Source organism: Cucurbita maxima, unplaced genomic scaffold, assembly GCF_002738345.1.
Source record: "Cucurbita maxima cultivar Rimu unplaced genomic scaffold, Cmax_1.0 Cma_Scf00011, whole genome shotgun sequence".
Classification (NCBI taxonomy): Eukaryota; Viridiplantae; Streptophyta; class Magnoliopsida; order Cucurbitales; family Cucurbitaceae; genus Cucurbita; species Cucurbita maxima.
This window is the reverse complement of record NW_019272027.1, coordinates 645,936-673,565: the sequence shown is the minus strand read 5'-3', so window position 1 is coordinate 673,565 and position 27,630 is coordinate 645,936. Positions and strand designations below refer to the sequence as shown.

The following is a 27,630-nucleotide window of genomic DNA, read 5'->3' as shown; positions in this document are numbered from 1 at the left end:
CCAAGCCCACTGCTAGCGCAGATATTGTCCTTCTTGGGCTTTCCCTTTCAAGAGAGGCTTCCATACCCTTATTAATAATGTTTCATTCTCCTCTCTAACGATGTGGGATCTCACAATCCACTCTCAAACAGATACTCGTTCTTCTCTTTAATTGATGTAGGATCTCACATCATTCCAAGTGGTAACTATCAAAGCATCAAAATCTGAGCCTGACTTGCCTGGCTTGTGCTAGTCTCAACAAGACGACAACCAATAAAGCATCAAAGCGCTCCCACATCTTCCTCATCTTTTAACAATCATGGACTTGGACATGAACAAACTACAAGACATTTTCATTTCTGTAATGGAGAAGAACGTGTATGGATTGTGTTTCACTAGTTCAATCGTTATCCTAACCTGCTTTTATGTGTGCATTCATGTTCTCTCACTTCCTATCTGTTATAATAGTAGTAGTAAGCAATAGAAGGAAATGGCTTCAGAAACAATCATGATAAGTGTTGTGTGCCAAATGCATAGTGGAATCATAGAGAGAATAGTACCATGCAGTGGATATGTTCAAGGTAGATATAAATGTAAAGCGCAAGGCAAGAAGCTAGAACTCAACTGGTCTCTCCCATGTTGGTCTATTGCATCAAGGATCAATCATCGGATTTCGGCGTTCAAGGCGACTACAATAGAACCCGAGGTAACTACGTTCCAGCCTGTAAATCTTTCATGTATCAGGTACCTGAATTTGTGACATAGAAGGCCGTAACAAAAGCTTCAAAACAACACATTGAGAGTCACAAAATACCTTGGCAGTTTTCCATGGAACTTTTCTTTTGTGCAGGCATCGAGAAGCAGTCCTGACAACGATGAAAGGCTGATAAAGAACTATGTGCCAGTTTATGTGATGCTTCCAGTAAGTTGCATACAGAATCCAGTATACTCGGCATTCATCAGAGTCAAACAAGTTTAGTTTATCATTCTTCTTATTTTCATAACACCAGTTGGGAGTTATTACAACTGATAATGAACTGGAAGACAGAGATGGGATAACGAAACAACTCGAACAACTACAAGAAGCAGGCGTGGATGGCGTAATGATTGATGTTTGGTGGGGGATTGTAGAATCCAAAGGGCCAAATCAGTATGATTGGACTGCATATAGAAGCTTGTTTAAGATAATTCAAGGATGTGGTCTGAAACTTCAGACTATAATGTCTTTCCACCAATGTGGAGGGAATGTGGGAGATTCTGTCAATATTCCACTTCCCAGCTGGATTCTCAAAGTTGGAGATTCAAATCCTCACATCTTTTACACAAACCGCTCGGGAACCAGGAACCAGGAGTACCTCACTCTCGGAGTCGATAACCAGCCTCTCTTTCATGGGCGAACTGCTGTGGAGGTCAGTTCCTTGCAACTGCCTGACAGAAAAACAAATTCATTAACACAAAAAGAAACTCAAAATTGTCACGGTAATCAGATCAATTAGTACTGACACATATTTTACTTCGTTCTTTATATAATTTCACATGATGGATCTCCACAGATATACAGGGATTACATGAAGAGCTTTAGAGAAAACATGTTGGATTATTTAGAAGATGGTCTTATAGTAGACATTGAAGTGGGGCTTGGCCCCGCAGGGGAGTTGAGGTATCCTTCATATGTAGAAAATCAGGGATGGGTATTTCCTGGTATTGGAGAATTCCAGGTAAGACTAGATATGGAGCATTTTTTTCAAGGAGACTTCCCTGTGTTTTGGTTTCAACTATTTTTCTTTTATAGTGCTATGACAAATATCTCAAAATGGAATTCAAAGAGGCTGCAGCAACTGCAGGACACCCTGAATGGGAACTTCCAGATAATGCAGGAACTTACAATGACATCCCTGAATCTACAGAGTTCTTCAGATCAAATGGCACTTACCAATCTGATAAGGGAAAGTTCTTCTTGACATGGTATTCCAACAAGTTATTGAGCCATGGTGATCAGATACTTGAAGAAGCAAACCGGATTTTCGTTGGTTGTAAAGTTAAATTAGCAGCCAAAGTACGTCTACAAAGCAAATATTTTTCTAGATCTTTGTCATTATAGAAACAAGCACAAGATATTGTCTGTCTTCTCATAAAAACAGGTAGCTGGGATCCACTGGTGGTATCATACAGAAAACCACGCAGCAGAGCTAACATCAGGATATTACAACTTGAAAACTAGAGATGGATATCGACCTATAGCAAGAATGCTATCAAGGCACCATGCAATTTTGAATTTTACATGTCTAGAGATGAGGAATTATGAGCATATATCAAAAGCTAGAAGTGGACCTGAGGAACTAGTTCAGCAGGTAAAGTATAATCAAGTTCATACAAGAAAGATCAAGAAATTGATCCCAAATTATAGGAATGATTCGAGTAAGTTGCTCTTAAAGCAAAGTGACAATTTATTCAAATTTCTCCAACAGGTTCTAAGTGGAGGTTGGAGAGAAGGCATTGTAGTAGCAGGAGAGAATGCACTACCAAGGTATGACCACGCAGCTTACAATCAAATTCTTTTGAATGCTAGACCAAATGGAATCAACAAAGAGGGTCAACCGAAGCATAAGATGTTTGGAGTGACATACCTTCGACTTTGTGACAAACTCCTGCAGAAAAGAAATTTCAATATATTCAAGAGCTTTGTGATGAAAATGCATGCTGATCAGGTAAAGAATTATTCCAGAAAGCTATCAAATTCCTCCTTTCTGCTTTCGCACTCAGCTGGGTTGTCTTTTGTGCTTAGCAGGGTTACTGCCCCAACCCAAAGGACTATAACTGCGCTGTTGTCCCACTAAAACAGTCGAGAGAAAAAATTTCGATGGAAGCACTTTTAGAAGCAAAGGATCCATTGGAGGCATTCCCATGGGATAAGGAAACTGATACTCCAATCGGTGGTCCTTTGGTGGATGTCTTTAATAGAATACTATACATATTTAAGTGAAATAAGAACCAAACAGAAGTGACCGTGGGGATGCACCAAACTTTACTGGAGAGATCATGTATTTGTTCCTCCTGCTATTGTATAAAATATATGAAACCATTTTTAAGTAATAATCACCGGAATCTACATCAACATCCTATTAAATTGAACTAGTATTCTAGGGAAAAAGAATTAAATTATTCTAGATCTAACAACTTCAAGACTTAAAAGAACTTCAAAATAATAAAAGCAACATTAATAATATTATTAAGTCGAAGCTTATAACTTTGAGAATTCATTGCAGACGAACAAATGTTAAAGAAGCTGCTTATTTTCATTGCAGACGAACAAATGTTAAAGAAGCTGCTTACTCCCCAAATAGATCGTCCTACATTTATATATAAATACCGGTTTATCAAGAATATACAAGAGAGACACTTAGAATTCCTGATTCATTACCGGAGATGGCTTAGATCCAATAGTTCATTATCTAATGAATTTTTCCGTTCTAATACTCCATCCAAAAGCAACCCTTCGTCTTATACTAGTTTAGCCTATTTCAAATGAACTATTCGTGTAACAATAAATAACAAATATTTAAACTCATAATTGCAATATAATTAAGAAAAACCTTAAACCTCAACACTAAGTGGGACGGTTATTTATCACACTTACACATGCAGAAACACAAGCTATTTAATCTTTTAAGAGAATGTCATAAATTCCTTAGAACGAGAAAGAACGAGCTTGATTTCACATTCGTATAAATAAAGTTTTTGACTTTGACTTTGAATCAATAAAATAAATAAACAATGGTTTGAAGTCCTTTATACTAAAAGTCAAGAAGTTAGTTTATATTTTATGATCATATTTAGGTTTCTTAGGAGGATTTCTAATCACATATAATTTATTATTGTAAGAGTGGCAACAGAACATATAATTTAGTATTACATTTAATTTGTTAATTTCTAGAAGGCACGGATAATAAGAACAATTGAATAATCTTTTAAGAAAAGAAAATAAAATAACAATTCATAGACTTTTAACTATTTATATATTTTCTTTTATTTTTCAATTTATTTTCGAGAATTTTATAAATGTTTTAACTAATAACAAGAGAGTTCTTTTTTCTCCAGTTTCTCTCTCCTTTTAATTACTTATTTTTAAAGAATTTTAGTTATTTAGTTTACTTATTTATTTTAAAATGTTAATCAGCTAATTCAGCTTATCTTTTTAGCAACAATAAAGTTCCATTTATAATATAATATAATATGAAATATTTTTATTATTCACGTGCGTAAATAAATGCGAAATTTTTGTCCTATTCTTGCCTGTCACGTAACCTTGTCTCTTTAGGAATAAAAGGGTCCCACCAATAACTGTCTGCCACGTCATGATACTCCAACAGATCAAAAACCCTATTCCAACCCTATAAATTAAATTTCTAACGCCCGCTCTTCCCAAAACCAGACCTCTTACTATTCCTTTTTTTCCAAATCGATTCCAATGGCACCAAAGCGGCTCATCGATGATCTACCATCGGCTCATGCCGTCTCTGATGCAGAAGAAGAATCCGGTTTCGAAACTCTTGGAGAAGATCCAGAAATCAATAATCTAATGCAGAACTCTGAGGATGAAAACGAAGAACAAACCTATGAAGATGAAGAAGACGAAGAAGATGAAGAAGAAGAGGAAGACGAAGAACATGCAATCCCTTCTCCTATCGTATCAAAACGTGAAAAATCTCCTGAAAAAGATTTTGGGTTCGTCTCAGATTCCGATTCTGAGAAAACCCAATCCTCCCCGAGTGCTTCTGCTTTCACCATCAAATCGATTCTTAGAAAATCGGCTTTTGGGTCTTCTAAACCTAAGAAGGGTTCTCACAAATCGAGTATTGATTGTGCTATTGTCAAGCCTGTTGGTTCTGGGTCGAAGCGGCAGATTGAGAATAACTTTCATGGGAATGAGTTGAACAAGAAGAAGATCAAGAGGGTAATCAATGGCGAAGATATTGAAGAAGGAAAGAAAGTTTCTGGGTCTGGGATTAACAGGCTTTGGAGTGAGGATGATGAGATTTCTATATTACAGGGCATGATTGATTTTCAATTGGAAAAGGGGTCTGATCCTTATGCTGATATGAGCCAATTTCTTGAGTTCATAAAGAAGAATCTAAGCGTTGATGTGTCTAAGAATCAATTGATTGATAAAGTCAGGAGGTTGAAGAAGAAGTACAGAAACAACTCGGAGAAGGGAAGGAATGGGGACGACCCTGTATTTTTGAAGCAACATGAACATAAATCCTTTGTGCTGTCAAAGAAAATCTGGGGCAATGAAGCGAAAAAGAAACCAAGGAAACAAAGTGTGAAAGCTAGCAATTCAGTGTCTATAAGCTCGCCGAGAGTAGATATGGAAGCAGCAAAGAAAGAGGCTTTGCATGTTGAGAGTAAGATTTTGCCAGAGGAGTTTCTATCTGAATTTCCATGGCTGAAAGCTTCGATCATGGTGGAGAATGATAAGTTCTGTTCAGAAGGGTTAATGCGGCTTCTAAGAGAAAGAATGCCATCAATTGGCAGTGAAAAGGCAAAGGAATTGGATGAAAAATGGAGGAAATTGGGAGAGAGTGAAGTGGAATTGTATCTGAAGAAGGTTGAATTAGTTAGGGAACAATGTAAACTAATATTGGATTCAATGGGGAAGGCAAGGAGAGCAGCTAGCTAAAGCTAATCAAGGTAGTAACAAATACTTTCTTGAGTAAATTTTTTTCTGCTCTGAAATTCATTTAACCATGAGCATTTTGGAGTATACCTGTCTACAATGACTAGGAACAGTTGCTACTATATTTTTCTGAGATTTAATATTTAATAGAAGATATTCCTTTTCGGGTGTTTTTACATACATCTCTTTATTTCCTCAGCTTGTCTGGTTCATTCTGATTCCTAGTTTTTGGCTTACTGACAGCAATGGAATGGAAAAGTAGCCTCCATTCTTTGATGACCACAAGGAGAATATTCATAGTATTTGAGATATGTTTTTCAAATGCCTAGAATTTCATTATTTAATATTTGATCACTGCATAATGAGATTACTTCTGTATATTCTATTCTCTCCTTCTTCAATATCACGAAGCTTTTAGTTTTTGTTAGGAATCAAAACCCGCTATTACATTGCTTTTAGTTTCCCCAAAAAGTCTCATACCAATGGAGATGTATTTCTTACTCATAAATTCATAAGCATTCCCTTAATTAGCAAAGGTGGAACTCTCGTACACCATAGAGTCTCTTCTAAGGTCTATAGAGCCCTTGAACAGCCTCAAACAAAGTACACCAGTCGAGTCACTTTTGACTACGTCTTTAAGGATTACAACTTCTTTATTCGACACTTGAGGGTTCAATTAGTATGGTTAAATTAAGGGCACGACTCTGATGCTATGTTAGGAGTCACGGACCTCCACAGTGGTATGATATTGTCCATTTTGAGTATAAGCTCTCATGACTTTGCTTTTGGTTTCCCCAAAACACCTCGTACCCATGAAAATGTATTCCTTATAAATCCATGATCATTCCCATGGTTAACCAACATGGGACTTCCTGCCAACAATCCTCAACAATTTTTATCTCACAAACGTAGAGTTTTTGTTGATGCATTACAACTTATCAGATGCAATCAAGATTTGTGTATGATAGGTAATTGCTTTTTGCCTTCTCTAATCTTCCTTTGGATCTATATACTTTTTAGATCAACCATTAGCATAGTCCTCACTTGATCTCCAATTCCATAGAAAAGTGTTATAGATTACTTGTGTACCATTGTCACCACAAGGCTTTTACCAAGCCCCTCTTCTCCACATATAATCCTACATTATTGCTGTGAGAAGTCCTAGCTTGTGGGTTTGGATCTTCTTTAATGAAAACTTTGGTACATACATTGCCTTCTAAGTCGTGGGATTCTCAAAAGATCAGAATTGCTCATCGTTCATTATAAACTGAATTGTCCCCAATCATGATCAAATCACTCTGTAATAAAGCTTCATCATGATCAAAACTAGATGTCCAAATGGTTATTGGGATTCCCCATTTATGATGATACTCCACATTATTAGCGAACCCAGAGTCCCAATGTTTGTCTCTACATAATCTAACACAATTTTTGTAGGGATTGCACTCAGATTATTGTTTTCCAATGAAGTTCACAGTTCTGCAGTTTCAACAGTTCTTAAACATAGCCAAGCATTGAAATCAAGCAAACCAAGGATTTAAGCAAGTTCCTATAGACCAGTGCAAAATGATCTACCTATCTTCATAATGATTGGCAAAATTATATAAAGAAAAACAATGGATCATGCTTTGTAATGACCCAAAATGGAAACACGTAAAGAGAAATAAAATTGTAGTACCCGACGCGCCGCCTTGCTGAATAACCCAACGGCGGAAATTGATCGGAAACCTAGGGCTTGTGTCGGAACGTTGAGATCTGCTGCAGAAGAACTCTTTTCTCTGCGATCTTCTGGATAAGCCCCAACTGTTCTGCCGAGAAAACGCAACAACTCTGCGAACAAAGCATCGTCTGAACGACCGGCGAGTTAACCAAAACTTGCAATAATTGGTTTCTGCTCAGCCTCTCCAATCCACCAAACACGCCGCTTATGTGATGATTCGAATTAGTAGAAATGGCCGACTCGCAAGGCATGGATTGAAGAGCAAGGAGTTGCGCCTGAAGGAACTTGACGTACTTAAACGCTTCTTCAAGCATTGTAGAGATATCCATCTTCTTGTCCCACGGCAGTAGCTTCTGCAAGCAACGCGTCTTGTCGCTCAATTTCTGCCGACGCTGTCGAGTTAATGCGCTGCGAGGAATTTGAACAGTAGGAGACACAGCAGCGGAGCTACTTACCTCACACTCTCGCATCATCGGCTCCACCATCTGCAACGGATTCCACACAGAATCGACTCGAGCACGCTTGTTAAACGACGACGAACATTGCCCCAAAGAACGCAGGTCCGGCAAGTGAGGAAACGACGTCGAAGCATGAAAAACAAACGCCGTTTGTTCATACACATTCGTCGGCTCGGATGATTCAATACTTTCAGCAACGAAGTTAGAGCTCGGCTGAGGGTACAACGACGTTGAAGCATCGGGGAAAGTAAGAGCATCGGAAATGTAGCCTCCTCCGAACAGAGACGGCAACAACAAGGACAATGGTTCTGATTACTACCGGCGAGAAACGACTGAAGACTTACGCCGGAAAACATGGCGTTGAAGCAAGCATCATCCCAGACATTGGTGGAACCATCGTCTCCAGCAGAACTTTCCATCATCATGAGACCTAAAAAACCAGAGAATAAGGAATTGTGTATACAGATAAACATATATATGATTTTGTAATGGTGAAGAAGAAGAAGACAAAAGGAAACAGAGGGAATGATGACGGTGATTGGGGCCGTACAAGGAGGAATGTAACCGACAGGTGCAGGTGGCGGGGGGAGGGACTGTACAGCTTCTTCCGGTACGCTTTTTTGTCGTTTTCTTCCCGCCTTTTCATATAATCGGACTGGGAAACTAACTAACTTCTCTCTGAATATTATTAAGTTTACTTTAATTCAATTTTTGGCCTTGTTAATTTTTCCTTATTAGATGTGAAAATTTAAATATTAATTTGTAAATTTCATTTAATAAATCGTCCATGAAAATATTTTTATTTATATCTATTTTCTTTTAATATAAAAGGAGGTTTGGTATAAAATAAAATAAAAACACATATCCATATTTATTTTAAAAGCAACACTAATTTCTGAGAAATTATAGAAATTATAAAACCTAATTGAACACTATTCAATCGAAGATTACATAAATGAATAACATGTGTGAGGGTAAAGAGATTTAAACTTCTAACCCTTTTGTTTTGATTTTATAACTCAAGCCCATTACTAGTAGCTATTTTCCGCTGATTCGTTACTCACGATTTTAAAACGTGTCCGCTAAGGAGAAGTTTTCACATCCTTATAAAAAATGATTAGTTCATTTCTCCAACTAATGTGGAATTTCTATCGTTTCCACACCCTTCTCACAATTCTTAACAAAATAAGCTAAACTACGTTCATACCGACAAAAACTCCACCTACTACAAGTCATGTCATTGCTTTAAAAGACGATGAAAACTTGAACAATTCATCATCCACACGTTCGAATACGAGAGAAGAGAACTTGCTAAGCCTTTAAACTATTTCTTCTACTTTCATTTCTTCAATTAGAGGGAATAATAATGATTTACTAACCAAATATGAATTACAAAATAACAAAAGGAAGAGGAAATGAAGAAGAAAAGAAGAAGAAACTGTACAGAAGAATGGGAAGGAAGCTAAGCTAGTAATGATGCTCTGGAATGATAGCCAATCCCCCCCCAACTATTCAGGGCAGCGGTGAACACTATAAATTGAGAAATCATTCCAAAACAATTTACACAGGATTGGGTAATGATCCTACCTCTACTCCTACAAAAGTTTTTTCTTACCGATCCCACATGGCCTGAAATATGGGAGTTCTGTGCTTTAGCCAATGTACCAAATCCCTCTCTAGGGGCGAGTTGTTCAACACCGCGTCCAGCATTGGGCTGCCGATCACCTTCGGGGAGTTCTTGAACGACCATATCCGATCCTTTGGCCATGGTCTCTGCGGCTGCTTCTCCTGGAGGAACCAGAACCAATATAATATCGGAATCGTTAGCAAAAATCGGGCATTGAAACCAGTCTAGAAAAGGTAAGACAGATATAGACTCACCATCCTTGACAGCATAAATTTAACAGTCTTTGGGCCATATACACGCTGCCGTGAAGGCTTCTGAATTCTGGCATAGAAGGAGGCTATCTCTGGCAAAGACAAGCACCCCCTGCTGGCCTCAGCCAGGCTACGATCTGGATCGATGTTTTGCTGGTTGTGCCAAAAAATTAGCTGCCCTAAACAATAATTCTGACTATACGTCTTGCGATACTCTTGAAAACCCGTCCCTAATTTATCCAAATACTTGGGACCCAAGTCAAGTGAACTAATGTAAACTGGTGGGGAAGTTACAGCTTCGTATTCCTGCAAGTAAAAGCAAACATCGCCTCAATATTGTACTCGAATGAAGGCAGTTAATAGTGAAAGCTGCGAAATTGTATACGTTCGTACCTGTATTCTAAAAAAATTCTTAGTAAAAGCATAAATATGAATCAAATCTGCAGCAGCATCGTTACGGGATTTGTATGTACAAGGAACATTACGAACTTCATCTCTCAACCTGCAAAGAAGAAATGGAATGAATTCAAATAAACGTCCATTTTTATTGTTGTTTAAAGCATGGGCGGGCATATAAAGCTACTCACCACAATAGAGATTGTTGAAGCTCGTTTTGAATGTCATCATTGTCTAGTGGATCGTGGGCATGAATCTTGGATTTGAGATCAGTTATTAAATCTTCTTCAACATGTGGAGCCATGCTCTGAAGCAGCTCCTCAACTAGCGATCCCTCTCCTTTCCATAGATAATATACAGCTTCTTCAGGACTAAGCCTCTTTAATGGAGGTGGAGCATTCTTTGGGTCGCCAAAAATGCATCTCATCACATATCTCACCTTCGGACAGAATTTAAAATGGTACATAAGTGAAATCAAACATGCAAACAATGCTCCTGACGAACAAGAAGAAGATGTGAAACAGAAAATAACTCCACTGCTAGCAGATATTGTCCGCTTTGGCCCATTATGTATTGCAGTCAATCTCACAGTTTTAAAACGCGTTTGCTAGGGAGAGGTTTCCACACTCTTATAAGGAATGTTTTGTTCCCTTCTCCAACTGATGTGAGATCTCACAATCCATCCCACTTGGGGACCCAGTGTCTTTGCTGGCACATCGCCTAGTGTCTGGCTCTGATACTATTTGTAAATGCTTTGTAATTCTGCATTTGTAACAACATGTATGTGGGCTTGGACGGTTACAAATGGTATCAGAGCCAGACATCGAGCAGTGTGGGTGAATTGTGAGATCCCACATTGGTTGGAGAGGAGAACGAAACATTCCTTATAAGAGAGTGGAAACCTCTCCCTAACCGACGCGTTTTAAAAAACTTGAGGCTAACGATGAAACGTAACAAGCCAAAGCACACAATATCTATTATCGGTGGGCTTGGGCTATTACAAACAATCTATCCTTATTCAACCGAGTAACATAAGATGTTGAAAGGAAAAAAAGATATTCACCTTGTCGAGAGTAACAGCCAAATTTTGTAGCCTTTGGTTGTAAACACCCTCAGCCTGTCAAGGGCATACAAGAAATTAATGTATAAAAATAATTTCAGTGATATACTTAACTATTTTTTTTATAAAACAAAACAAAACTGATACGTTTCAACAAAAAGCATATGGATGTAAAATCCATATTACCTGAACTTCAGCGTCACTCTTCTCAACATCAAGACAGATATCTGAAAAGTATTTCCTTTTCTCCTCCAAATTATGTGTCAGAATCTCCTCAGGAAGCTTTGTTCTTTCAAAATTAATGAACCTCACCTGGAACCAGAATCCAAGGGTTGAGAAAATATGAATATCATATACACATATGTGCCATAAGCAGCACCATGGCTCCCAGGAAAGGCCCTTACCACACGAGCTGCATAAGCCACCAACCAATCAGGTAAACCCCCAAGTAAACAACTGCCCAATCCTGCCCTACCCAAGTCAAGATAATCCTCTTCTGATACTGAATTTAATTCACAGGCTTCCAGCATCAGTTGATGACAATCCAGAAGGCCATGCCATTCCTCCAATACCTGGTGGAAAAACAACTTTGTCCTGATTAACTACTAGGGCCACAAGGAGATCAATGCAGGGAAATAGACTAAACAACCAAACTAACCGATACATTCGTAAATTGTGGGAACATGAAAACAAAAGATCTCTAAGCACGTGAAAATAAACATAAGCTCAATCCAAAGAGGTGCACGTCTTTTTTATAAAAAAAATCGTCCAACTATTACCTTCAGAAAGGCTCCATCACCAGTCAAATTCAAGTAGCTACCTCGGCAAACATGACTTCCACATAAACAGACTGATGCTTCATATTCTTCCTTACTCTGGTGGAGTGAAAGGTAATATTAGAGGAGAATAGAACCCCAGAGATCTCTATAAGAAACGCATTGCAAAAGGACATACCTCTGTTACGGAGTTATAATCGAATGTGATCTCCTCACCATACTGTATTTTGCGTAAGGTATAAATTCCAATCTGGTAATGACCATCTACGGCGGTAACTCTGCGTTTTAAAGCAATATGTTATATTATCTATGATTTGTAGAGAAGCAACATTACACAGTAAGTCAGGAAGCAAGTGCAGATGATATGGGGCAAGGTTCAACAAACTTATCAATCAGAAAAATTTAAGTTCAATCAAAGCAATAATCGTCCTTCTAGGACACTTTCCAGAGAATTCTGGAAGAAAGATTAGTGCTAAGAATAGTCTTCTAAACCATGAACTGCTAAGAAGAGGGAAAAAAATCTAGGCTTTTAAAAGAACTTACTTTGCTTCACAATTAGGTCGGCAAGAATGGCAAATGCGGCTTGCATAGTTTGCTTTGTGCATGGCATCAACTACCACCAAATCATAACCGTCCCCGTCACCCTGCCAGAGAGAGGAGATTAAATACTCAACAAGGTATGTAGAATAAAGCATTAGAAACTATATATACGCTGAAACATGCATATAAAATATAAATACAGCTGAGTTAAGTGAGCACCTTCGGTCTTTCTAAGTAGATATTATAAAATTCGGGAGCTGGGTCCTTGTCATTTTCCTGTAACGACCTAATTCCATCCTGCTTCTCGTACCATTTCCAAACAGGATAAACCTAAATAAAAGAGAGATGATAAACATGTAAGTACTGGCACATATAAGTGAGTTTCATTCCAAAAAACCAAGAACACAAAATTGAGAAAACTATCCACAAAAGCAGAAAATGAGATGGGTTAAAAAATGAACATATTAAGGACACATGATTAATATCTGGCAATACAAAACCTCTACTCTTTAAGACTATCCTAAACACTAAAAATTTCCAACAAGATTTCAGTGGATATACGAAAGCAATATGAATTTTGCAACCATATCAATTTACATTAGATTTATTATCATAATGATCTCAATCCATAATCCTAAGGAGAACTGAAGGCATACCTCTCCCAAAAATTCAACAACGAAATCATCTTCTGCAAAACCTTCTTGTTTGTTGCATACAACGCCCAGCCCCTAATCACACAAATCAGTAGACAAACAAAGAAGAAATAACAAAAATTGACGTCAGAAACATTTGCAAACAAGTCGTGTTAGTCGGATAAATGATCAAAAAGCGCAAGTAGTTAAGATGGTGTTTGCATACCTTCCTATAAGCAACATATTTGTCCTCAGGACGACTATGCATAGCCTTCAAGATACCTTGGCACAGTCTCATTGTTAGGATATCACATTCTTCCGCAGCAACCTTCTCGATTTCTTCAATAACGGGCTGTAAAGGATACATCATGGGAGTGTTTCCAGTGCCAGTGAAATGTATGGCCTGCTTATTCAAAGTGCGAAGCAGCACGTCTTCAATAAACAAATGTTTATCCATTAGAGACCAATTCAAATCTTCAGGCACTGAATCCAGCAAAAGATTGTGTGTATAAGGGTCAATCCCGTAAACCTCTTGCTCTAAGACCTCATCTCCAATTTTCTTTCGAGGTTTGTAGTCCTTGACTTCAGGAAGTTCCATATCTAGTTCCTCAGTACCATTCTTCTGGGCATTTAATTTCTCAACATAGTCATCTGGTAGAGATACCCTCATCTTGCGTCGAACTTCCTCCTCGTCTGCTATGACAACATATTCGTCAATCAACTCATACTTCCTTGTGACAGGAGGAACAAGGCTTGCTTTTGTCATGCGGGCACCCCATTCACGGTCATCCATTGTAGAATCAAGTGCCTCATCAAGAATAAAGCATTTATCTCCTCTTGTTTCTCCAAGTCGACCTGATGAGAACTCCAAATCGCTTTCTGTATCTGAGACACTGTTCTCACTGTTACTCTTTTCATCTCCAGAAGACCTATCAAACTCGTCTGATGTTTCACTCTCAGATCCAATAGACTTCTTATTCAATTTGGATAAGCGTCTCCTGATTTCTCGATCAGATGCATACTCTCCATGATCTAAAGCACCATTTCCAAATATGAAGCCATTGCTCCTATTAGTGTATTTCCTTTCAGTAGCCATTTTACCAAGCTGTCTTTTGTACTTCTGAGCAGCAGAAGAACCAAATCTTGTAGAGTTGTCATCTTCCCAAGAGTTCACATCATTCCTCTCCAGACGTACCTTTGATTTCTTCTCCAAACGGGTGGCAAGTTGAATGAATAGCGTAATTATGTGATTCATATCTCCATCACCACGGCTCTTTGCTCTGCAACAACATAAAGTACAAACTTTATGACAGAAAATGCAGCAGCATAGAATGTGAACAACTAAAAGCTCCAGAAACAGAAAGAAGAATGGGATTATTTAATTTAACAAAAAAAACGTATTGAAATATATATATACACAAGGGAAAAGGAACAGCAAGCATATAGAATCAAAATATATCGGGAAAATAAATATTTACTGGATTCACAAAATTTCATTCTCACACAAAAATCAAAATAGAAATCATTTAATAATATTAAAACAGCAAAAACACAAAACAAAAATTTTATTGCTGGTTTAGAAATGAGATTCAACGAACAATGTTATTAGAGATAGAAATCCTTTAATAATAGTTTTTCAGAAACAGTATTCTCAGAGCCTGAAAAGGTAAATAATTAGATTCTTTTATTGTGTGTATATATATATAATCCCGTTATTTCCCAAGTTTAAATGTATCTTTTAAAGAAAGCACACCAAAATGGACTCCAGTTGACCATTTAATCAGATAACAGTTGTTCAAAATACGTATTTGCTTTCCTCATAATCCATATTAAGCTTTCCAGATGGATTCGCAATTATTACACGAGACTCAAATTAGTCCAGTGCCACGTAAAATTGTTGCAAAATCAGTAAAAGGTCAAAAGGATTCCAAATCGAACATACTTTATTGCATCCCTGCACATTCGACTGATGTCTTCCTTGACAGAACAAAGCCCCCGCTTGACGTAATAACCATTTCTAATTCTATCCTGAATTTCAGCAACCTGCAAAACATATTGAGAGCAGAAACAGTGATAAATTTGAGAACAAAGAGTAGCTATATTCTAAAAAAGAAAAAAGGATAAATAAAATTATTATGAGGTACCTTGGGCACAAAGAATCCAAATGTATTGTCCTTCATGATTTCCTTCAGACTGGAAGCAAGAAATTCCACCATCCTCTTATATCCAACTTCTGATTTCTTAATGGACCATTGTCTCATGCGGGCATCTCTAGAAACAATTGATGAGGACCTTCTAGCATCAAATACTTTCGAACGCTTGTATAAGCTTCTGCGGAATAACTGATTTGCTGACTCCCTCTTATCCACACTTTCAAAGTACTCCTTCAGCTCACCAAAATCATCCACGTTAGAACTAAGGCCCTTAATTTTAGAAAGAGAAGAAGATTTTTCAGTTATATGCCTAAGGCTCCTTAATTTAGAATGTCCTTCTTCGTTGTTTTTTGTGCCAATTGAACTTCTTTTCAACCAATTTATATTCGGGTAATTGGAGGACAAATCATTGAACTGACTGCAGCCTCGAACATCTATAGAGGCTAACTGAGAAAACTTGCCAAGAATCTCTTCAAGTACAACTGCAGTAACGTTGATGCAGCCAACTAGAATTATAAAATTGACCTTTTCTTTATTATAAGTGCTCTGCAAGCAGAGACATAAAATGAGGTTAGCCTGAGATTAAATAAGCGACCCCATACAACAGAAGCCTTTGAAATAACACTTACCATGATGTTCAGGAACGTGGAATTTGTGCAGTTTGGACCCAAGGATGATAAATCAACCTGTCTAGAGATATCCTTATAAAACCGAACAGCAGCTCTCCAGTGCTTACAAGTTACAGAAGCAAATGATAGGGATTTAAGGTCAGACTGCAGAAAATGAAAAATTCGTGCCAGAATATGACCATCAAGGAAACCCCAGGATTCCACCTCCAAACTTGTACTCCCTTCTCCATGGAAAGTGGCATCCACGCACAAATCCTCAAACGAAATTTCATCCTTTTGATGTTGATGCAGCAAATCCTCATCCACTTCACAATCATCCTCACTTTCATCAAACACCACTCTGGCTCTTTTAGCAGAACGTGCACTGCCATCTGTAGTTCACAAAATCCAGCCCACCGCCAAAGTGAAATCAGAAAAATGACCAGAACTCATGAAATAATTGAGGAAAACATTCATAAGGAATAAAAGCCAGTTACTCATGTGGTAATAAGATGACTAGAACTCAATTAATAAGATGAAGGAAACAAATGGATAGACCTATAACAAAAATTTTAGAAAAGAATAATATAATCACAAATGCAACTTAATAAAACTAAACAAATTACAGATAACCCTACCCCCCGTTGTCGAGCAATTGCTCATAAGGGAAGAGTTAGAAAGATCTACAGCATCCTGAAATGAAAAGAAAAGAAAATGAACACATTCAAACTCAAAAATCGACTTCATCAATACCTGATTTCCAGTGCATGGTCTTCTCCATCTCCTTCTTTGGTTGTTTTGCATTGATCCATGGATCTAACACATCATTTATTGCTGCAGCGAACTCCCGGCTCTTGTAAGATTTCATAACTAATTCATGTAACTTTCCCCGAGTGTATCCAACAAACTGAGGATGTAATTCATGAAACACACTTGAATTTGAGATGAAACCACCAAGGGAAGTGGCCCCAGATACTGGAACTGGATCTTTTGTTGTTTCACCAAATAGTGGAGTTTTCTCCCTCTGAATCTTTCTTGCCGATTCAGAACATTCTGCAAGAGATGTAACTGGAACCCACACCCTATCAAGTTTCCTGAAAACACTACTGTGCTTTTGAATGACACCCTGATCTGCTAATAACTGTAGCTCTGAAAACGACGCAGGCCCACATTCATGCCCAACCCCATCAAGGTAATACCAATCACCTAAATGCAACTGTAAGTCAGCATATGAGCAAAGCCGATCTTTGGGGATGCTAATGAAAGCAGTAGTTTTCAAAAATCTCTCTGGACCTATATCTCTAGCAATTTTTAACTGAGAATCACCATCAGCTGACAACCGCTTCCCATCACTATTTGTAGAGAATAGCTTAGAAGACCTTGAATGCCCCTTACCCCTAACCTTCATGCGAGGCTCAGAGACGAATGAACCATGATCCTTTACCACACAAGCATTTATCCTGATAACAGGTAGCATAGTTCCTTTAGTTCCCCTCATTGTTAATGGTGTCCTATCATCGAGACAAGTAAATGCCCAAGGAGGCAGATCAAGTCGTTTACTTTGGGAAGGATAATACAATTCGTCTTTCTGGTGCCATCTAGGATCCTCATAACCTGATTTGGACATCTGACACAGAGGAAAACCATCATTTAGAACAAGCTTCTTTCGAGCATTTCTTTCTTGGGCAGATTCATCATTTCTCCTCCAGTCACCACCCTTGCAAGACCATGGTCCAGAAGTCAAGTCACAATCATCAATGCCAAAGTCCTTTTCTGATGATACATTTGTCTTGGAACCAGTATCCGCTGATGTTGCATAGTCAGTAAATTCCAAAATATCATCGGTACTCTGATCAAGCTGTTCACCAACATGATCTGAGAAACCTGTGAAGATCAAGATTAAACATTGGAAGGAGCTGTATTTCACCCAAAACTGAGTCCAAGTATCAAAAATGAAATCTTTTATTTAAAAATTGTTAATTTTTTTTTAAAAAAAAAAAAAAAAAGAACCCTCTCACCCCTTTAATGTAGAAGTGTGAGAATGCAGTAGAAAACCCTGAGAACGCACTTATAAATTGTCAATTTGCTCGCAATTTAGTTATCCTTCTTGAGATGTTTAGATCAGGTTGCGTGCAACTCAACTTCTCAAGAATTTTCTTACGTAATCAATGCTAGGAAGTTGTTGCTGAAGGCAAAGGTCAAAGACCAGAAGTTAACTTCCTCAATGTTGGTTACATGCTAGGAACTTTAAATAGCAAAGCCAGATATTCATCATAGGGCATGGCATGTTACCTAGCTTTCAGGGAGAGTTTTTTTTCCAAGATGCCATCATTACTCCCCTTCGATTAATTAATACGTATTTTTTAGAAATTTTTAATTACACACTCTTTTTACTAATAACAAAGGGAGTGTATATTTGTTTTTGCGCTAAGCATTTGGCTTCTAGCTTTTCGCTTAGGATTTTGGAGGGTGTCTTATGTTCCCCACACAATTCTTTCACATTTTCATTAGTTAAATTCAATATCCCTAAAGACAAAAATGAAAGTTACAGAAGAATTAACATATACCTTCGGAGATGGCCAATCTTTCCCATTGTCCACCATCAAAAGTCATCTGCAAAACTTCTGCAAGAAAACAAATCGACAGGGAAAATCAATAATTCTCCATGACCAAGGCAAGGAGGGATTTGCAGAAAAAATTAAGAAAAAGTGAAAGAAGTTAGAATAAGAACCTGCAATAGTTTCAAGTTCTCTGCCAGGAATAACAGTAATATCCTCTAACAAAGCGCCAATCCTTTCATCAATGTGAAGATCTCCTAATGGCTCAGAAGTATCCGCACCTTCGTCAGAACATAAAATTGGCCCAGCAGTTGAAATTTGTTTTTGTTCAGAATCGCCACTTTGAGTATCTGTAGTATCTGCCAATACATTGCCTGGAGCTTCAGGAGGGCTCACCAACTGAGTTACAGAGTCTGGTATAATGGATGGAAAATTTACGGTGACCAAAGGAGAAACAGCATTCTCGACGGTCACCCATCTATCACTATCCAAGTGCTTGATAAAATGATCCGACATTAAAGAACCTTCTTCAACAAGTGCCTTCAGATCATACAGTCTAGAAGGTCCACGTTCCACACCATAATAATCAAGATAAAACCATTTACCCGTTGATGTATCAGTCACCAAGGGAGCATGTGGCGGGGTATCACAAATATCCATATCCTCCTCCATAGAAGGCAGCTCTTCAGGAACTCCATCCACATGAGGTTGTTCTATACAAGTTTGGTTTGGACTCTGAGACTTCTCCCCTTCATAAGACCGGCATTCACCAACAGTCTCCATCGATCCATTGGCATTTAGCTCAATGATCTTGTCACAGGATTCTTTTGTTGTCACAATTGATTCCCTTCCATCAAGGTCCTTCGGTGTAGTTTTATCTTCCCGAGTTCTACTTCCATTGTGTGAACTGTGTTTTTCACTTCCTTTACTTCTTCTGCTTGTTTCTCTATGGCTATTGGACCTACTCCAATCAAGAGGTGATCTGTCCAAGTAGTTTGGTGTTCGATCCCTACGACTATGACATCGAGCTCGATCTTGCGGGGACCGTTCTGTATTAGGACTACGATAACGATGGTCATAGTGTCGACTCCGATCATATGGTGATTTATCACGACCATATGGTGATCTATCCCGATGGGCAGGGCTGCGATCCCTGATATCATGATGCCGGGATTTTTCACGAGGTGACCTATCAGAATGACCTGGACTATGCCCATGTCTGTTATAAGCTTCCCGAGACGAAGTAGAAGAAGTTTCATAATGCCTTGACAAGAACTTATCAGATGAAGATACCCGAGAAGAAGACGAAGAAGAATTTTTACAAGACCTTTCCATAGGACGACTTGAATAATGATCAGAGTGGGCAGCTCTACTGCTATCCTCTGAAAGCCTCCTGCTTTTTGACCCTGCATAATCCCCATAATCACCATAATGTTTGCGCTCAAAATTATCTGACTCTTGACTATAGCGCTTCAAACGATTGCTAGAAGAATAATCTTTCCCAAAATTCTTACCACCGCTGTAGTCATTCCTGTGAGAAACTTCATCGTTCAAAACTTTTGAACCATACCTCGAGCCTCTGTCTTGGCCAGTCTCCCACCTGAGCGTACTTTTACTGAGCTGATTGCCACTTCGATTGATTTCTTTCCTTCTAGTAACATCATCAGTTGGGTATTTAACAACGGGTGGCGTTGGCTCACGCACACCTTTGCACCCTCGGTCCTTGTCGGGCTCGTATCTGCGTGTTCTTGAATAACGAAATTCATCCTTCACAATATCAACTTTTTCCCATCTATCAGGAATGAACTCCCCTCTCTCAATTTCATCCTTAGCCGACCTTCTTGATCTACTCTTCTCTAAAACTATCTCCCCTTTCTCTATATCCCCTCTTCGCCACTTTCCCCGTACATGCTCTCCTTTATCAGTCTCCAGTATCCTCCATTTTTCACTGTTCTCAATTCCACCTTTTCTTGACTTCTCCGTAACAAGCTCCCCATTGTCTAATGTTCCGAATTCACCCTCTTCAACTTCATCTTTCTCAGCATTAACAACGCCGTTTTCAGCATACCCAACTTCTCTGCTGCTCTTCCCTGCCTTATCCAATCCTGACTTTGTTCTTCCCAATTCAACATCCTTCGCTACGACCTCTTCTTTCTTCACCTTCATCTTCTGCTTCCGTTCTGCCTCACTGAATTTGACTGATGACTTTGAATTGAACCCATTATTCTTACCTGAACAAAGCATTTTCTCTGAAGGAATTGGATACGTCTCAATAACATGCTGCTGTTGTTGCTGCAAAGGTAGGCACGCGACGCCTCCATCGCCCATGGAAATCCCACCTCTATCACTTAAAACTCAAAACCCTAACTCTCCCCTTCACCAGGACTCTCGATGCTCATACTGCGATACCTTCGAATCCCTGAATCTTCCTCCAATTCAAAACACTGTTTTCCAAAAAACAAAAACCAACACCAAAGTCAAGCCCAAGCAATGTAGGGTTTAAAAAAAAAACAAAAATCAAAACGAACAACTCGCAAAATTCGCGAAACAAGTAATCACCCCCCTCGCCTCCACCCAACAACAACCCCGCTCTCAATCCCCAAAACCTATCAATTCAATTCAATAAACGTAAAAAGAAAACCATCCGAAGAAGAGAAAAAGAAGAAAAATCCGAGAAACGCAAAATTGAAGGAAGAGTGAATAGATCCAGAGAGAAGAAGAACAAAAACGGAAGCTGCAACAGACCGTAGAGGGCGCGCGCAAGAGAGAGTGAGGGAGTAAGCGATGGAGGGATCAAGGAGAAGTGAATTAATTACAGGTTTCAGAGATGAATCTCTCTGGCTCTGAAAATCTCCCTCTTCCTTTTAAAACTTATGAAAAAAACATTTCCTATCTTCCTCGCCTTTAAGCGCCATATCTTTGAGTCGCTCTTTGGTTGCGTTCTATGTTGGTCTGAATCAGGAAGCCTTCTTTGTTTTTTGTTTTTTTTTCCCCTAATTTTTTCTTTTTTTTTTTTCTTTCCGATTTTTGCCCTTTGGTGAACTTATCGGGGTCAAGGAACTATATGTGTGAAATTACCAATAAGGATATAGGTTTTTTGACGGCGAATCGGGTTGACTCGGGTTTTTGCGCTGATTTTAATATCTATAGTGTTCTGCTATTTTAAAAAATACGTTTGTTTGTTTTTTTTTTATTATTATTAGTTAAATTTCAAAAATTAAAAAAAAAATTGAAATTACTAATTTTAAAAAATGGGTTTTCACGCTGATTATTTATTTTTTAAAATTAAGTAACTCAAATATTTTCTATTTTATTTAATATCTATATTGTTGTGTTCTACTATTTTAAAATATGAGTTTGTTTTTTTTATTATTATTATTAGTTAAATTTTAATAAAAATAAAATTTTGAAAATTACTATTGTTTACTTATCGAAAATATATGTAAAAATAGTTACAAAATAGGAAATTAAATGTTTAGATCAAATAATAGAATTTTCATTTTTGTTCTTATTATTTTAACCTTGTGAAACTACGGGAATACCCCTGTACGAGTGCGGCTGTGAACAAGATTTTTCTTTTTTTACTAATGTAAAGACGCCCCGGGTGGGGTGGAGGTGAGTAGGGGTATTTTGGTAAATGTGTTATGGTTTTGGCGCTCAAGTTTTTTTGGGGGTCGAAAAAGGAGGGATTCACAAAGCGTCGTGATTTCGTGATGGGCTTGCAATTTGGCCCGTTATGAGATTTCGGGACGACTAACTTCAACTAAATTGGGCCCATGCAATTTGGCCCAATAAGGGTCAGAAAAGAAGTTAAAAATGTCGTCGACAGCAGGATTCGAACCTGCGCAGGTAGAGCCGGAGGAAATTAGAAAGCGCTGTGATTTCGTGCTGGGCTTGCAATTTGGCCCGTTATGAGATTTCGTCGACCCAAACATCAACTAACTTGAGCCCACTAACTTGGGCCCGTCATGATAAAAAAAAAAAAAGATCGTCGACAGCAGGATTCGAACCTGCGCAGGCAAAGCCCAACAGATTTCTAGTCTGTCTCCTTAACCACTCGGACATATCGACTTTTTGGCAAGCCTTGAAGAAGGATTACTTTACAATCCTTAATGATTTCGTGCTGAGCTTGCAATCTGTCCCCTTATGAGATTTCGGGCAGAATAAGTCGGCCGAAACATCAACTAAATTGGGCCCAATCATGGCTGGAAAAAAATATCGTCGACAGCAGAATTCGAACCTGTCTCCCTAACCACTCGGACATATTGACTTTTTGGCAAGACTTGAAGAAGGAGTGCTTTGCAATGTCTAATGATTTCGTGCTGGGCTTCCATTCTGTCCCGCTATGAGATTTCGGGCCGAATAAGTCAGCCCAAACATCAACTAAGTTGGGGCCCAATCATGGCAAAATGAAAAAAAAAAGGAAAGAATGTCGTCGACAGCAGGATTCGAACCTGCGCAGGCAAAGCCCAACAGATTTCGAGTCTGTCTCCTTAACCACTCGGACATATCGACTGTTTGAAATTTGATACCTTCCTTTATTTTGTTTTTGTAATTTAATGATTCTTTTGACGTCTGTTCTTCAATCTCGCTCGCTAACGAAACAATTATCCTTCTTGTCGGAGGAATTAGGGTTCCGAGAGGAACGGTGGTCGTTAATGGAGAGGAGGTTGTCTCGCCGGTGAGTTTCCGGTTATGGAACTGTGTAATCCATGGAATTTCCTGATCGCTCGAGATCGCCGGTTGACCTCATACATCGAGATGATATCTCTTCAATTAGTTGAAATTCGATCCAATTTCACTAGAACATCTGTTCTGAATCAGAATTCACATTGAAAAGAAACAGGATAAAGAATACACAAAATCAACCTCAGGAAATTATCGTCTGTCATTTCTGTACAATCAGGGTTTCATTTCATACAATCCAAAAATGGAAAACGGAAATTAAAAACTCGAAAGAACAATCTACCGAGAAGAAACTCTTTTCATTAGAATCCGAGTCATTTTCAACCCCGTTAACGTAACATTGACGGAATTTACAAATCGCGATTTCGTAAACAATCCAAAAATCTCCCTAACTTCATCATCACCACATTCCTCAACAACGACCACACAGGATCCATAAGGACGAACAGTTCTCTCCATCTCCGACACAAATCGAGAAGGAAACAACGCCTCAGCCAAATGAGCAGAAAACGCCAAATCAAAAGCATGATCAAAAAACGGCAAATTATGCGGATCAGCACGAGTTACCAAAGGAGGCGAATCAACCAATTCGACGCCAGTGACATCAAGAACTCCCATCTGAGAGAGCGCCATGACCTCGTGGCCAGCGCCGGCGGAAACACAGAGGACTTTGGTGTGGTTGTGGAGAAGCCCTAGATCGCGAAGAGCGTGGAAGAAATGGAGGAAGGAGGAGAGGTTGTTGTGCCAGTGTTTAGTGGACCAGAGGCGCTTGTTCTTCTTGTCGACGGAGAGGATCTGGCGAGGAGTGGAATCGCAGGAGGATTTGGGGAATTTGAGATGGGATTTTGGAGGGGAATTTGGGGGAATGCAGGTTTGTGGGGTTTGGAGGAAGAGGAGGAGGAGGGTGAGAGAGGCAATGGCGATTGAAGCAAATGAGAGCCTGTTGAGAAAAAGGCGTACGTGCCGTTCCATTCTCGATTCTTCCCCAATCCAACAATTTTGGTTTTTATATTATACGAGCAAAAACCTTCATACTAAAATATTAATGGTTTAATTTTATCATTGTTTTATTCGACTTTAAACTATCAATTTTATCGGTCCCTAAAATTTTGACCATCCGTTATAGATTAGATTTTTTTTTTGACAGGTTTTATCTTCACTCACATGTTTGGTCGTGTTTTAGAAGCTATGTATACTCACCTAAGTTTTAATGAAATCTCGACGACCAAGTGTCTTGATCAACTAGTTGCCCGTTACATTTGTTCACAATGACGGCACTTTGTCTGCTTTGATATAAACGGTAACGACTTGACTTTTCATACACTTAGCAGTTAGAGTTGTCATTAAGAAAACGATTTTAGAGTTTTAAAATAAGTGAAAAATATGCAAAAAAAAGAAATAATTTAACGGTATCATTTTGCCCACATGTGAGATCTCACAATCCCACACAGCGGTTAAGATAATAATTTAAAGGTCGCCAACTATCTACTACTGAACGCCATCACCCACATGTGGAATCTCACAATCTACCCTCTTGGGAAAGCATCCCCGCTGGCATACCTTCTGGTGTTAACGGCCCCAAGTGGGTGAGATCCCGGATGTGGATTGTGAGATTTCACATTAGTTGAAGAGGGGAACGAAACATTCTTTGTTAGAGCGTGGAAACCTCTTCCCAACAAATACTTTTTAAAGTCATGAGAGTGATGATAATAAAAACTCACTTTACGAAGATCTCTTCCTTCTCTTCGGGCTCGAACATCAATTGCAATGATTCGATAAACGGCTCATTGGGATAGATGTAAATCAACAATACCCCCAGAACCGTATAAGAAGTTTTCTCCTCGTACGGCTCGAAGAAATCCAAAACGAACCATTTCTGTTCTGAAGGATGGTTCTAGCATGCCAGTCAGTCCACCTAAACACAAGTAGCCATCAATTCTAAGTAAGGTACAAGACCAGGTCACATAAGGAGGAGGAAGACCTCTCAAAGCCACAGAGGGCAAGGGTTGGTCTTATCTAGACCATCCAAGCTTCAGCAAGGACATGTCCCTGCCCTGTCCCCTAATGAAAGCAAACGGCAATACTCAACATCACCATCATTTTGACATTAGTTACATGGCAGATCTTTGAGTATTCAGTACCGTACTTGTTGAACGAGTTGGGCTGTCTGGAGGGCCTTTGATGTTTGCGAGCGCCATCAATTTTGGCATCTGTTGAACTCTATCAAGTCCAAATATTTCAGTTTAACAATGGGATGCAATGAATTTACATCATTTGAGTTCCCATTATATGATATTCATCTCAGAGGAGGGCTCAAAACTTAGAAGAATGCACTAAAAGAACACGAGATGGATATAACAAACATGTAAGTACTATTTATATGAACAGTAGTGTGAGAACACACAAATGGAAATCAATGTCTGACCATACATACAGTTCTTTGTTCATCCACAAAGGTTACGAAATATTTTCACCACGTACAAACACACCGACTGTTCAAGTCAACTCAATTCACTCGGCAGTCTTCTCTACCTTTGGCACCTGCACAACTTCTGCATTAAAAGCCCAAGAATGTCAGAAATTCTTGTGTTGTTGCCAGAAAATGCAGAATTTTGGGCATAAAACATGTAGTAAGTAAAGCGTGCAGCATATATACTCGAATCTTCTTGTGGGTTTATCAGCATATATATAAAAAAAAATACCAAGCTGCAAATTATTCATTGAGTTGAGTTTTGATATACAAGAACGCACATAGCGTGTCCACGATGATTAACTCAGTGTAATCACCAACCAGATATTTCTAGATCTTGAGACATAATGCTCTAAATATGGAGATGAGAATATGTGTGAGATCTCACATCGGTTAGAGGGAAATGAAGCATGCCTTATAGGGGCGGATTGTGAGATCTCACATCGGCTGAAGAGGGGAACGAAACATTCTTTACAAGGGTGAATTATGAGATCTCACATCGGAACGAAGGATTCTTTGTAAGGGTGTGAAAAAATCCTTAAAAGGGTGGACTGTGAGATCTCACCCCGACTAGAGAGGGGAACGAAACTGTGGATTGTGAGACCCCACATCAATTGAAAAGGGAACGAAGCATTCCTTGTAAGGATGTGGAAACCTTTCCCTAACAGGCGCGTTTTGAAAATCATGAGGTTGACGACGATACGTAACGGGCTAAAGTGGACAATATCTATAACGGTCGGTGGCTTGGAATGTTACAATATAAATCTATTTTTGCCTGGCATGGATTCAGAGAACGAGAGAGAAAATGACAATTACTTAGATGTCATGCATTAAAATGCAATTAGAATTTAGCTTTCATGAGTATTCACCTCATTCAACCATCTGTCGAGGAACATACATAACAGATGAACAGTGTTGTACAGAGCCCATGGACATTTAAGAAGAATGCAAATTACCGTGACAAGAAACTAGAAGACATACATATTCCGAACTTCTTATCTGTTCTTGCTAGGAAAGCTAAATGAAGAAAGATACCATATTGTTTATCTGAATCTCTAATAGAAAAGACAAGGCCAAACTCACAATTGACTAGTCTCACGTATGTCGAGAAGGCTCTAAAACAGTGACCAAACGTAACAGCGGAACCCTCAAGCCTACCGTTAGCCGTTATTGTTTTTTTTTTTGTTTTTCCTTTTGAGTTTTCCCTCAAAGTTGTCTACTAGAGAGAAGAGAGATTTCCACACCCTTATAAGGAATGATTCGTTCTCCTCTCTAATCGATGTGGGATCTTACAATCTATCCTCATTGGGTGCCAACGTCCTCGTTGGCACACCCCAGTGTTTGGCTCTGATATCATTTGTAACAGCTCAAGCCCACCACTAGTAAATATTGTCCGTTTTAGCCCGATACATATCATCGTCAGCCTCACGATTTAAAAACGCATCTACTATGAAGAGAGTCTAGCTCTACTCCAACCGGAAGTCAAAGTATTAACTGCACCATAATTTCCCAAATTTCATCCTCTATTCTCGCTTAGAACAACACCTTACATATCATTTCCGTGTAGAAAAAGTAGAATTGGAACACATTTCTAAATGAATGCTATCTGATGTTCTAACTTCCAAGGAAACTAGTCCATCACAGTCCAGAATAACGAACAAACTCACTCAGAAAATGACATTGAACAGACTGCGATGCATCATACAAGAAACCCAGCTTTCTAAATCTTAACGCTCATCATTTTTGCTCACCACTCCCAGAAATCTGATAATGAACCATTAACAATCAAGGCAATAAATCATCTATTTCCCAGCAGAAAAGGGGAAGAGGATCCAATGATGAACAGAAAAGATGGAATTATCCAATTTCAAGCAAAAAAACCTCATGATATCAAGTGATTAACAAAAAAATCAAGAAATTGACAAGCACCAAGGTGTTTACAAAACAAATAACACAAAAAAAAAAAAAAAAAAAAAAAAAAAAAAAAAAAAAAAAAAAAAAAAAAAAAAAAAAAAAAAAAAAAAAAAAAAAAAAAAAAA

At 38.6% G+C, this 27,630-nt stretch overlaps 6 protein-coding genes and 2 non-coding genes across 10 annotated transcripts in view; 2 read left to right on the top strand and 6 right to left on the bottom strand.

Annotated features, from left to right (window-relative positions):
- Nucleotides 1–165: 165 nt before the first annotated feature.
- On the top strand, nucleotides 166–3,014 carry LOC111485976 (beta-amylase-like). Its single transcript, XM_023132958.1, has 8 exons — nucleotides 166–685; nucleotides 830–901; nucleotides 990–1,388; nucleotides 1,533–1,697; nucleotides 1,772–2,035; nucleotides 2,121–2,330; nucleotides 2,448–2,687; nucleotides 2,768–3,014. The coding sequence occupies exons 1-8, from the start codon at nucleotides 470–472 to the stop codon at nucleotides 2,960–2,962; spliced, it is 1,761 nt and encodes a 586-aa protein (XP_022988726.1). The 5' UTR covers nucleotides 166–469; the 3' UTR covers nucleotides 2,963–3,014.
- On the bottom strand, nucleotides 1,299–8,144 carry LOC111486216 (transcription factor bHLH117-like). Its single transcript, XM_023133264.1, has 2 exons — nucleotides 7,335–8,144; nucleotides 1,299–1,407 (listed from the first exon to the last, which is right to left on the bottom strand). Exon 1 carries the CDS (start codon nucleotides 7,859–7,861, stop codon nucleotides 7,385–7,387), a length of 477 nt encoding a protein of 158 aa, XP_022989032.1. The 5' UTR covers nucleotides 7,862–8,144; the 3' UTR covers nucleotides 1,299–1,407; nucleotides 7,335–7,384.
- On the top strand, nucleotides 4,222–5,834 carry LOC111486038 (STOREKEEPER protein-like). The gene has a single exon (XM_023133038.1). The coding sequence runs from the start codon at nucleotides 4,448–4,450 to the stop codon at nucleotides 5,657–5,659; it is 1,212 nt and encodes a 403-aa protein (XP_022988806.1). The 5' UTR covers nucleotides 4,222–4,447; the 3' UTR covers nucleotides 5,660–5,834.
- A 1,002-nt stretch (nucleotides 8,145–9,146) lies between the features above and the next one.
- On the bottom strand, nucleotides 9,147–21,401 carry LOC111485925 (histone-lysine N-methyltransferase ATXR3-like). Of its 2 annotated transcripts, XM_023132894.1 has the most exons (21): nucleotides 21,181–21,401; nucleotides 19,950–20,879; nucleotides 18,609–19,841; nucleotides 18,445–18,501; nucleotides 16,631–17,761; nucleotides 15,899–16,269; nucleotides 15,261–15,815; nucleotides 15,059–15,159; nucleotides 13,343–14,396; nucleotides 13,141–13,212; nucleotides 12,704–12,814; nucleotides 12,488–12,588; nucleotides 12,123–12,222; nucleotides 11,948–12,043; nucleotides 11,573–11,740; nucleotides 11,355–11,480; nucleotides 11,172–11,225; nucleotides 10,300–10,547; nucleotides 10,106–10,214; nucleotides 9,716–10,018; nucleotides 9,147–9,622 (listed from the first exon to the last, which is right to left on the bottom strand). In XM_023132894.1, exons 2-21 carry the CDS (start codon nucleotides 20,761–20,763, stop codon nucleotides 9,446–9,448), a joined length of 6,981 nt encoding a protein of 2,326 aa, XP_022988662.1. In that variant the 5' UTR covers nucleotides 20,764–20,879; nucleotides 21,181–21,401; the 3' UTR covers nucleotides 9,147–9,445. The 2 variants fall into 2 exon arrangements, with proteins under 2 accessions (XP_022988662.1, XP_022988661.1); XM_023132893.1 differs by having other exon boundaries at nucleotides 18,609–20,879.
- Nucleotides 21,402–22,424: 1,023 nt separating this feature from the next.
- TRNAS-AGA lies at nucleotides 22,425–22,506 on the bottom strand. Its single transcript has one exon. It is a non-coding gene; the product is annotated as a tRNA-Ser (tRNA).
- Nucleotides 22,507–22,868: 362 nt separating this feature from the next.
- Nucleotides 22,869–22,950, bottom strand: TRNAS-CGA. Its single transcript has one exon. It is a non-coding gene; the product is annotated as a tRNA-Ser (tRNA).
- Nucleotides 22,951–23,301: 351 nt separating this feature from the next.
- LOC111486140 lies at nucleotides 23,302–24,170 on the bottom strand. The gene has a single exon (XM_023133166.1). It carries the CDS (start codon nucleotides 24,091–24,093, stop codon nucleotides 23,401–23,403), a length of 693 nt encoding a protein of 230 aa, XP_022988934.1. The 5' UTR covers nucleotides 24,094–24,170; the 3' UTR covers nucleotides 23,302–23,400.
- Nucleotides 24,171–25,455: 1,285 nt separating this feature from the next.
- The window catches only part of LOC111486110 (universal stress protein PHOS32-like), a 3,772-nt gene continuing 1,597 nt past the window's right edge, over nucleotides 25,456–27,630 (bottom strand). Inside the window, exon 2 of one of the 2 annotated variants that reach the window (XM_023133124.1) lies at nucleotides 25,456–25,673. In XM_023133124.1, the coding sequence (XP_022988892.1) occupies nucleotides 25,633–25,673 (41 nt within the window). In that variant the 3' untranslated portion in view covers nucleotides 25,456–25,632. Of the gene's footprint in view, nucleotides 25,674–27,033; nucleotides 27,540–27,630 lie in introns of those variants that run through there. The other variant, XM_023133125.1, reaches the window with a different exon arrangement.

What these genes read in the sequence shown, in the direction of transcription:
- LOC111485976 (XM_023132958.1), top strand. Translation starts at nt 470, where the DNA reads ATGGCTTCAGAAACAATCATGATAAGTGTTGTGTGCCAAATGCATAGT. An exon ending in CTGGTATTGGAGAATTCCAG is followed by an intron (nt 1,698 to 1,771) that starts GTAAGACTAGAT and finishes TTTCTTTTATAG; the next exon opens with TGCTATGACAAATATCTCAA. An exon ending in AAGTTAAATTAGCAGCCAAA is followed by an intron (nt 2,036 to 2,120) that starts GTACGTCTACAA and finishes TCATAAAAACAG; the next exon opens with GTAGCTGGGATCCACTGGTG.
- LOC111486038 (XM_023133038.1), top strand. Translation starts at nt 4,448, where the DNA reads ATGGCACCAAAGCGGCTCATCGATGATCTACCATCGGCTCATGCCGTC.
- LOC111486216 (XM_023133264.1), bottom strand. Translation starts at nt 7,861, where the DNA reads ATGGTGGAGCCGATGATGCGAGAGTGTGAGGTAAGTAGCTCCGCTGCT.
- LOC111485925 (XM_023132893.1), bottom strand. Translation starts at nt 20,763, where the DNA reads ATGGGCGATGGAGGCGTCGCGTGCCTACCTTTGCAGCAACAACAGCAG. An exon ending in AAGATTGGCCATCTCCGAAG is followed by an intron (nt 17,762 to 18,444) that starts GTATATGTTAAT and finishes TGATCTTCACAG; the next exon opens with GTTTCTCAGATCATGTTGGT. An exon ending in CCACGTTCCTGAACATCATG is followed by an intron (nt 15,816 to 15,898) that starts GTAAGTGTTATT and finishes CTCTGCTTGCAG; the next exon opens with AGCACTTATAATAAAGAAAA.
- LOC111486140 (XM_023133166.1), bottom strand. Translation starts at nt 24,093, where the DNA reads ATGGAACGGCACGTACGCCTTTTTCTCAACAGGCTCTCATTTGCTTCA.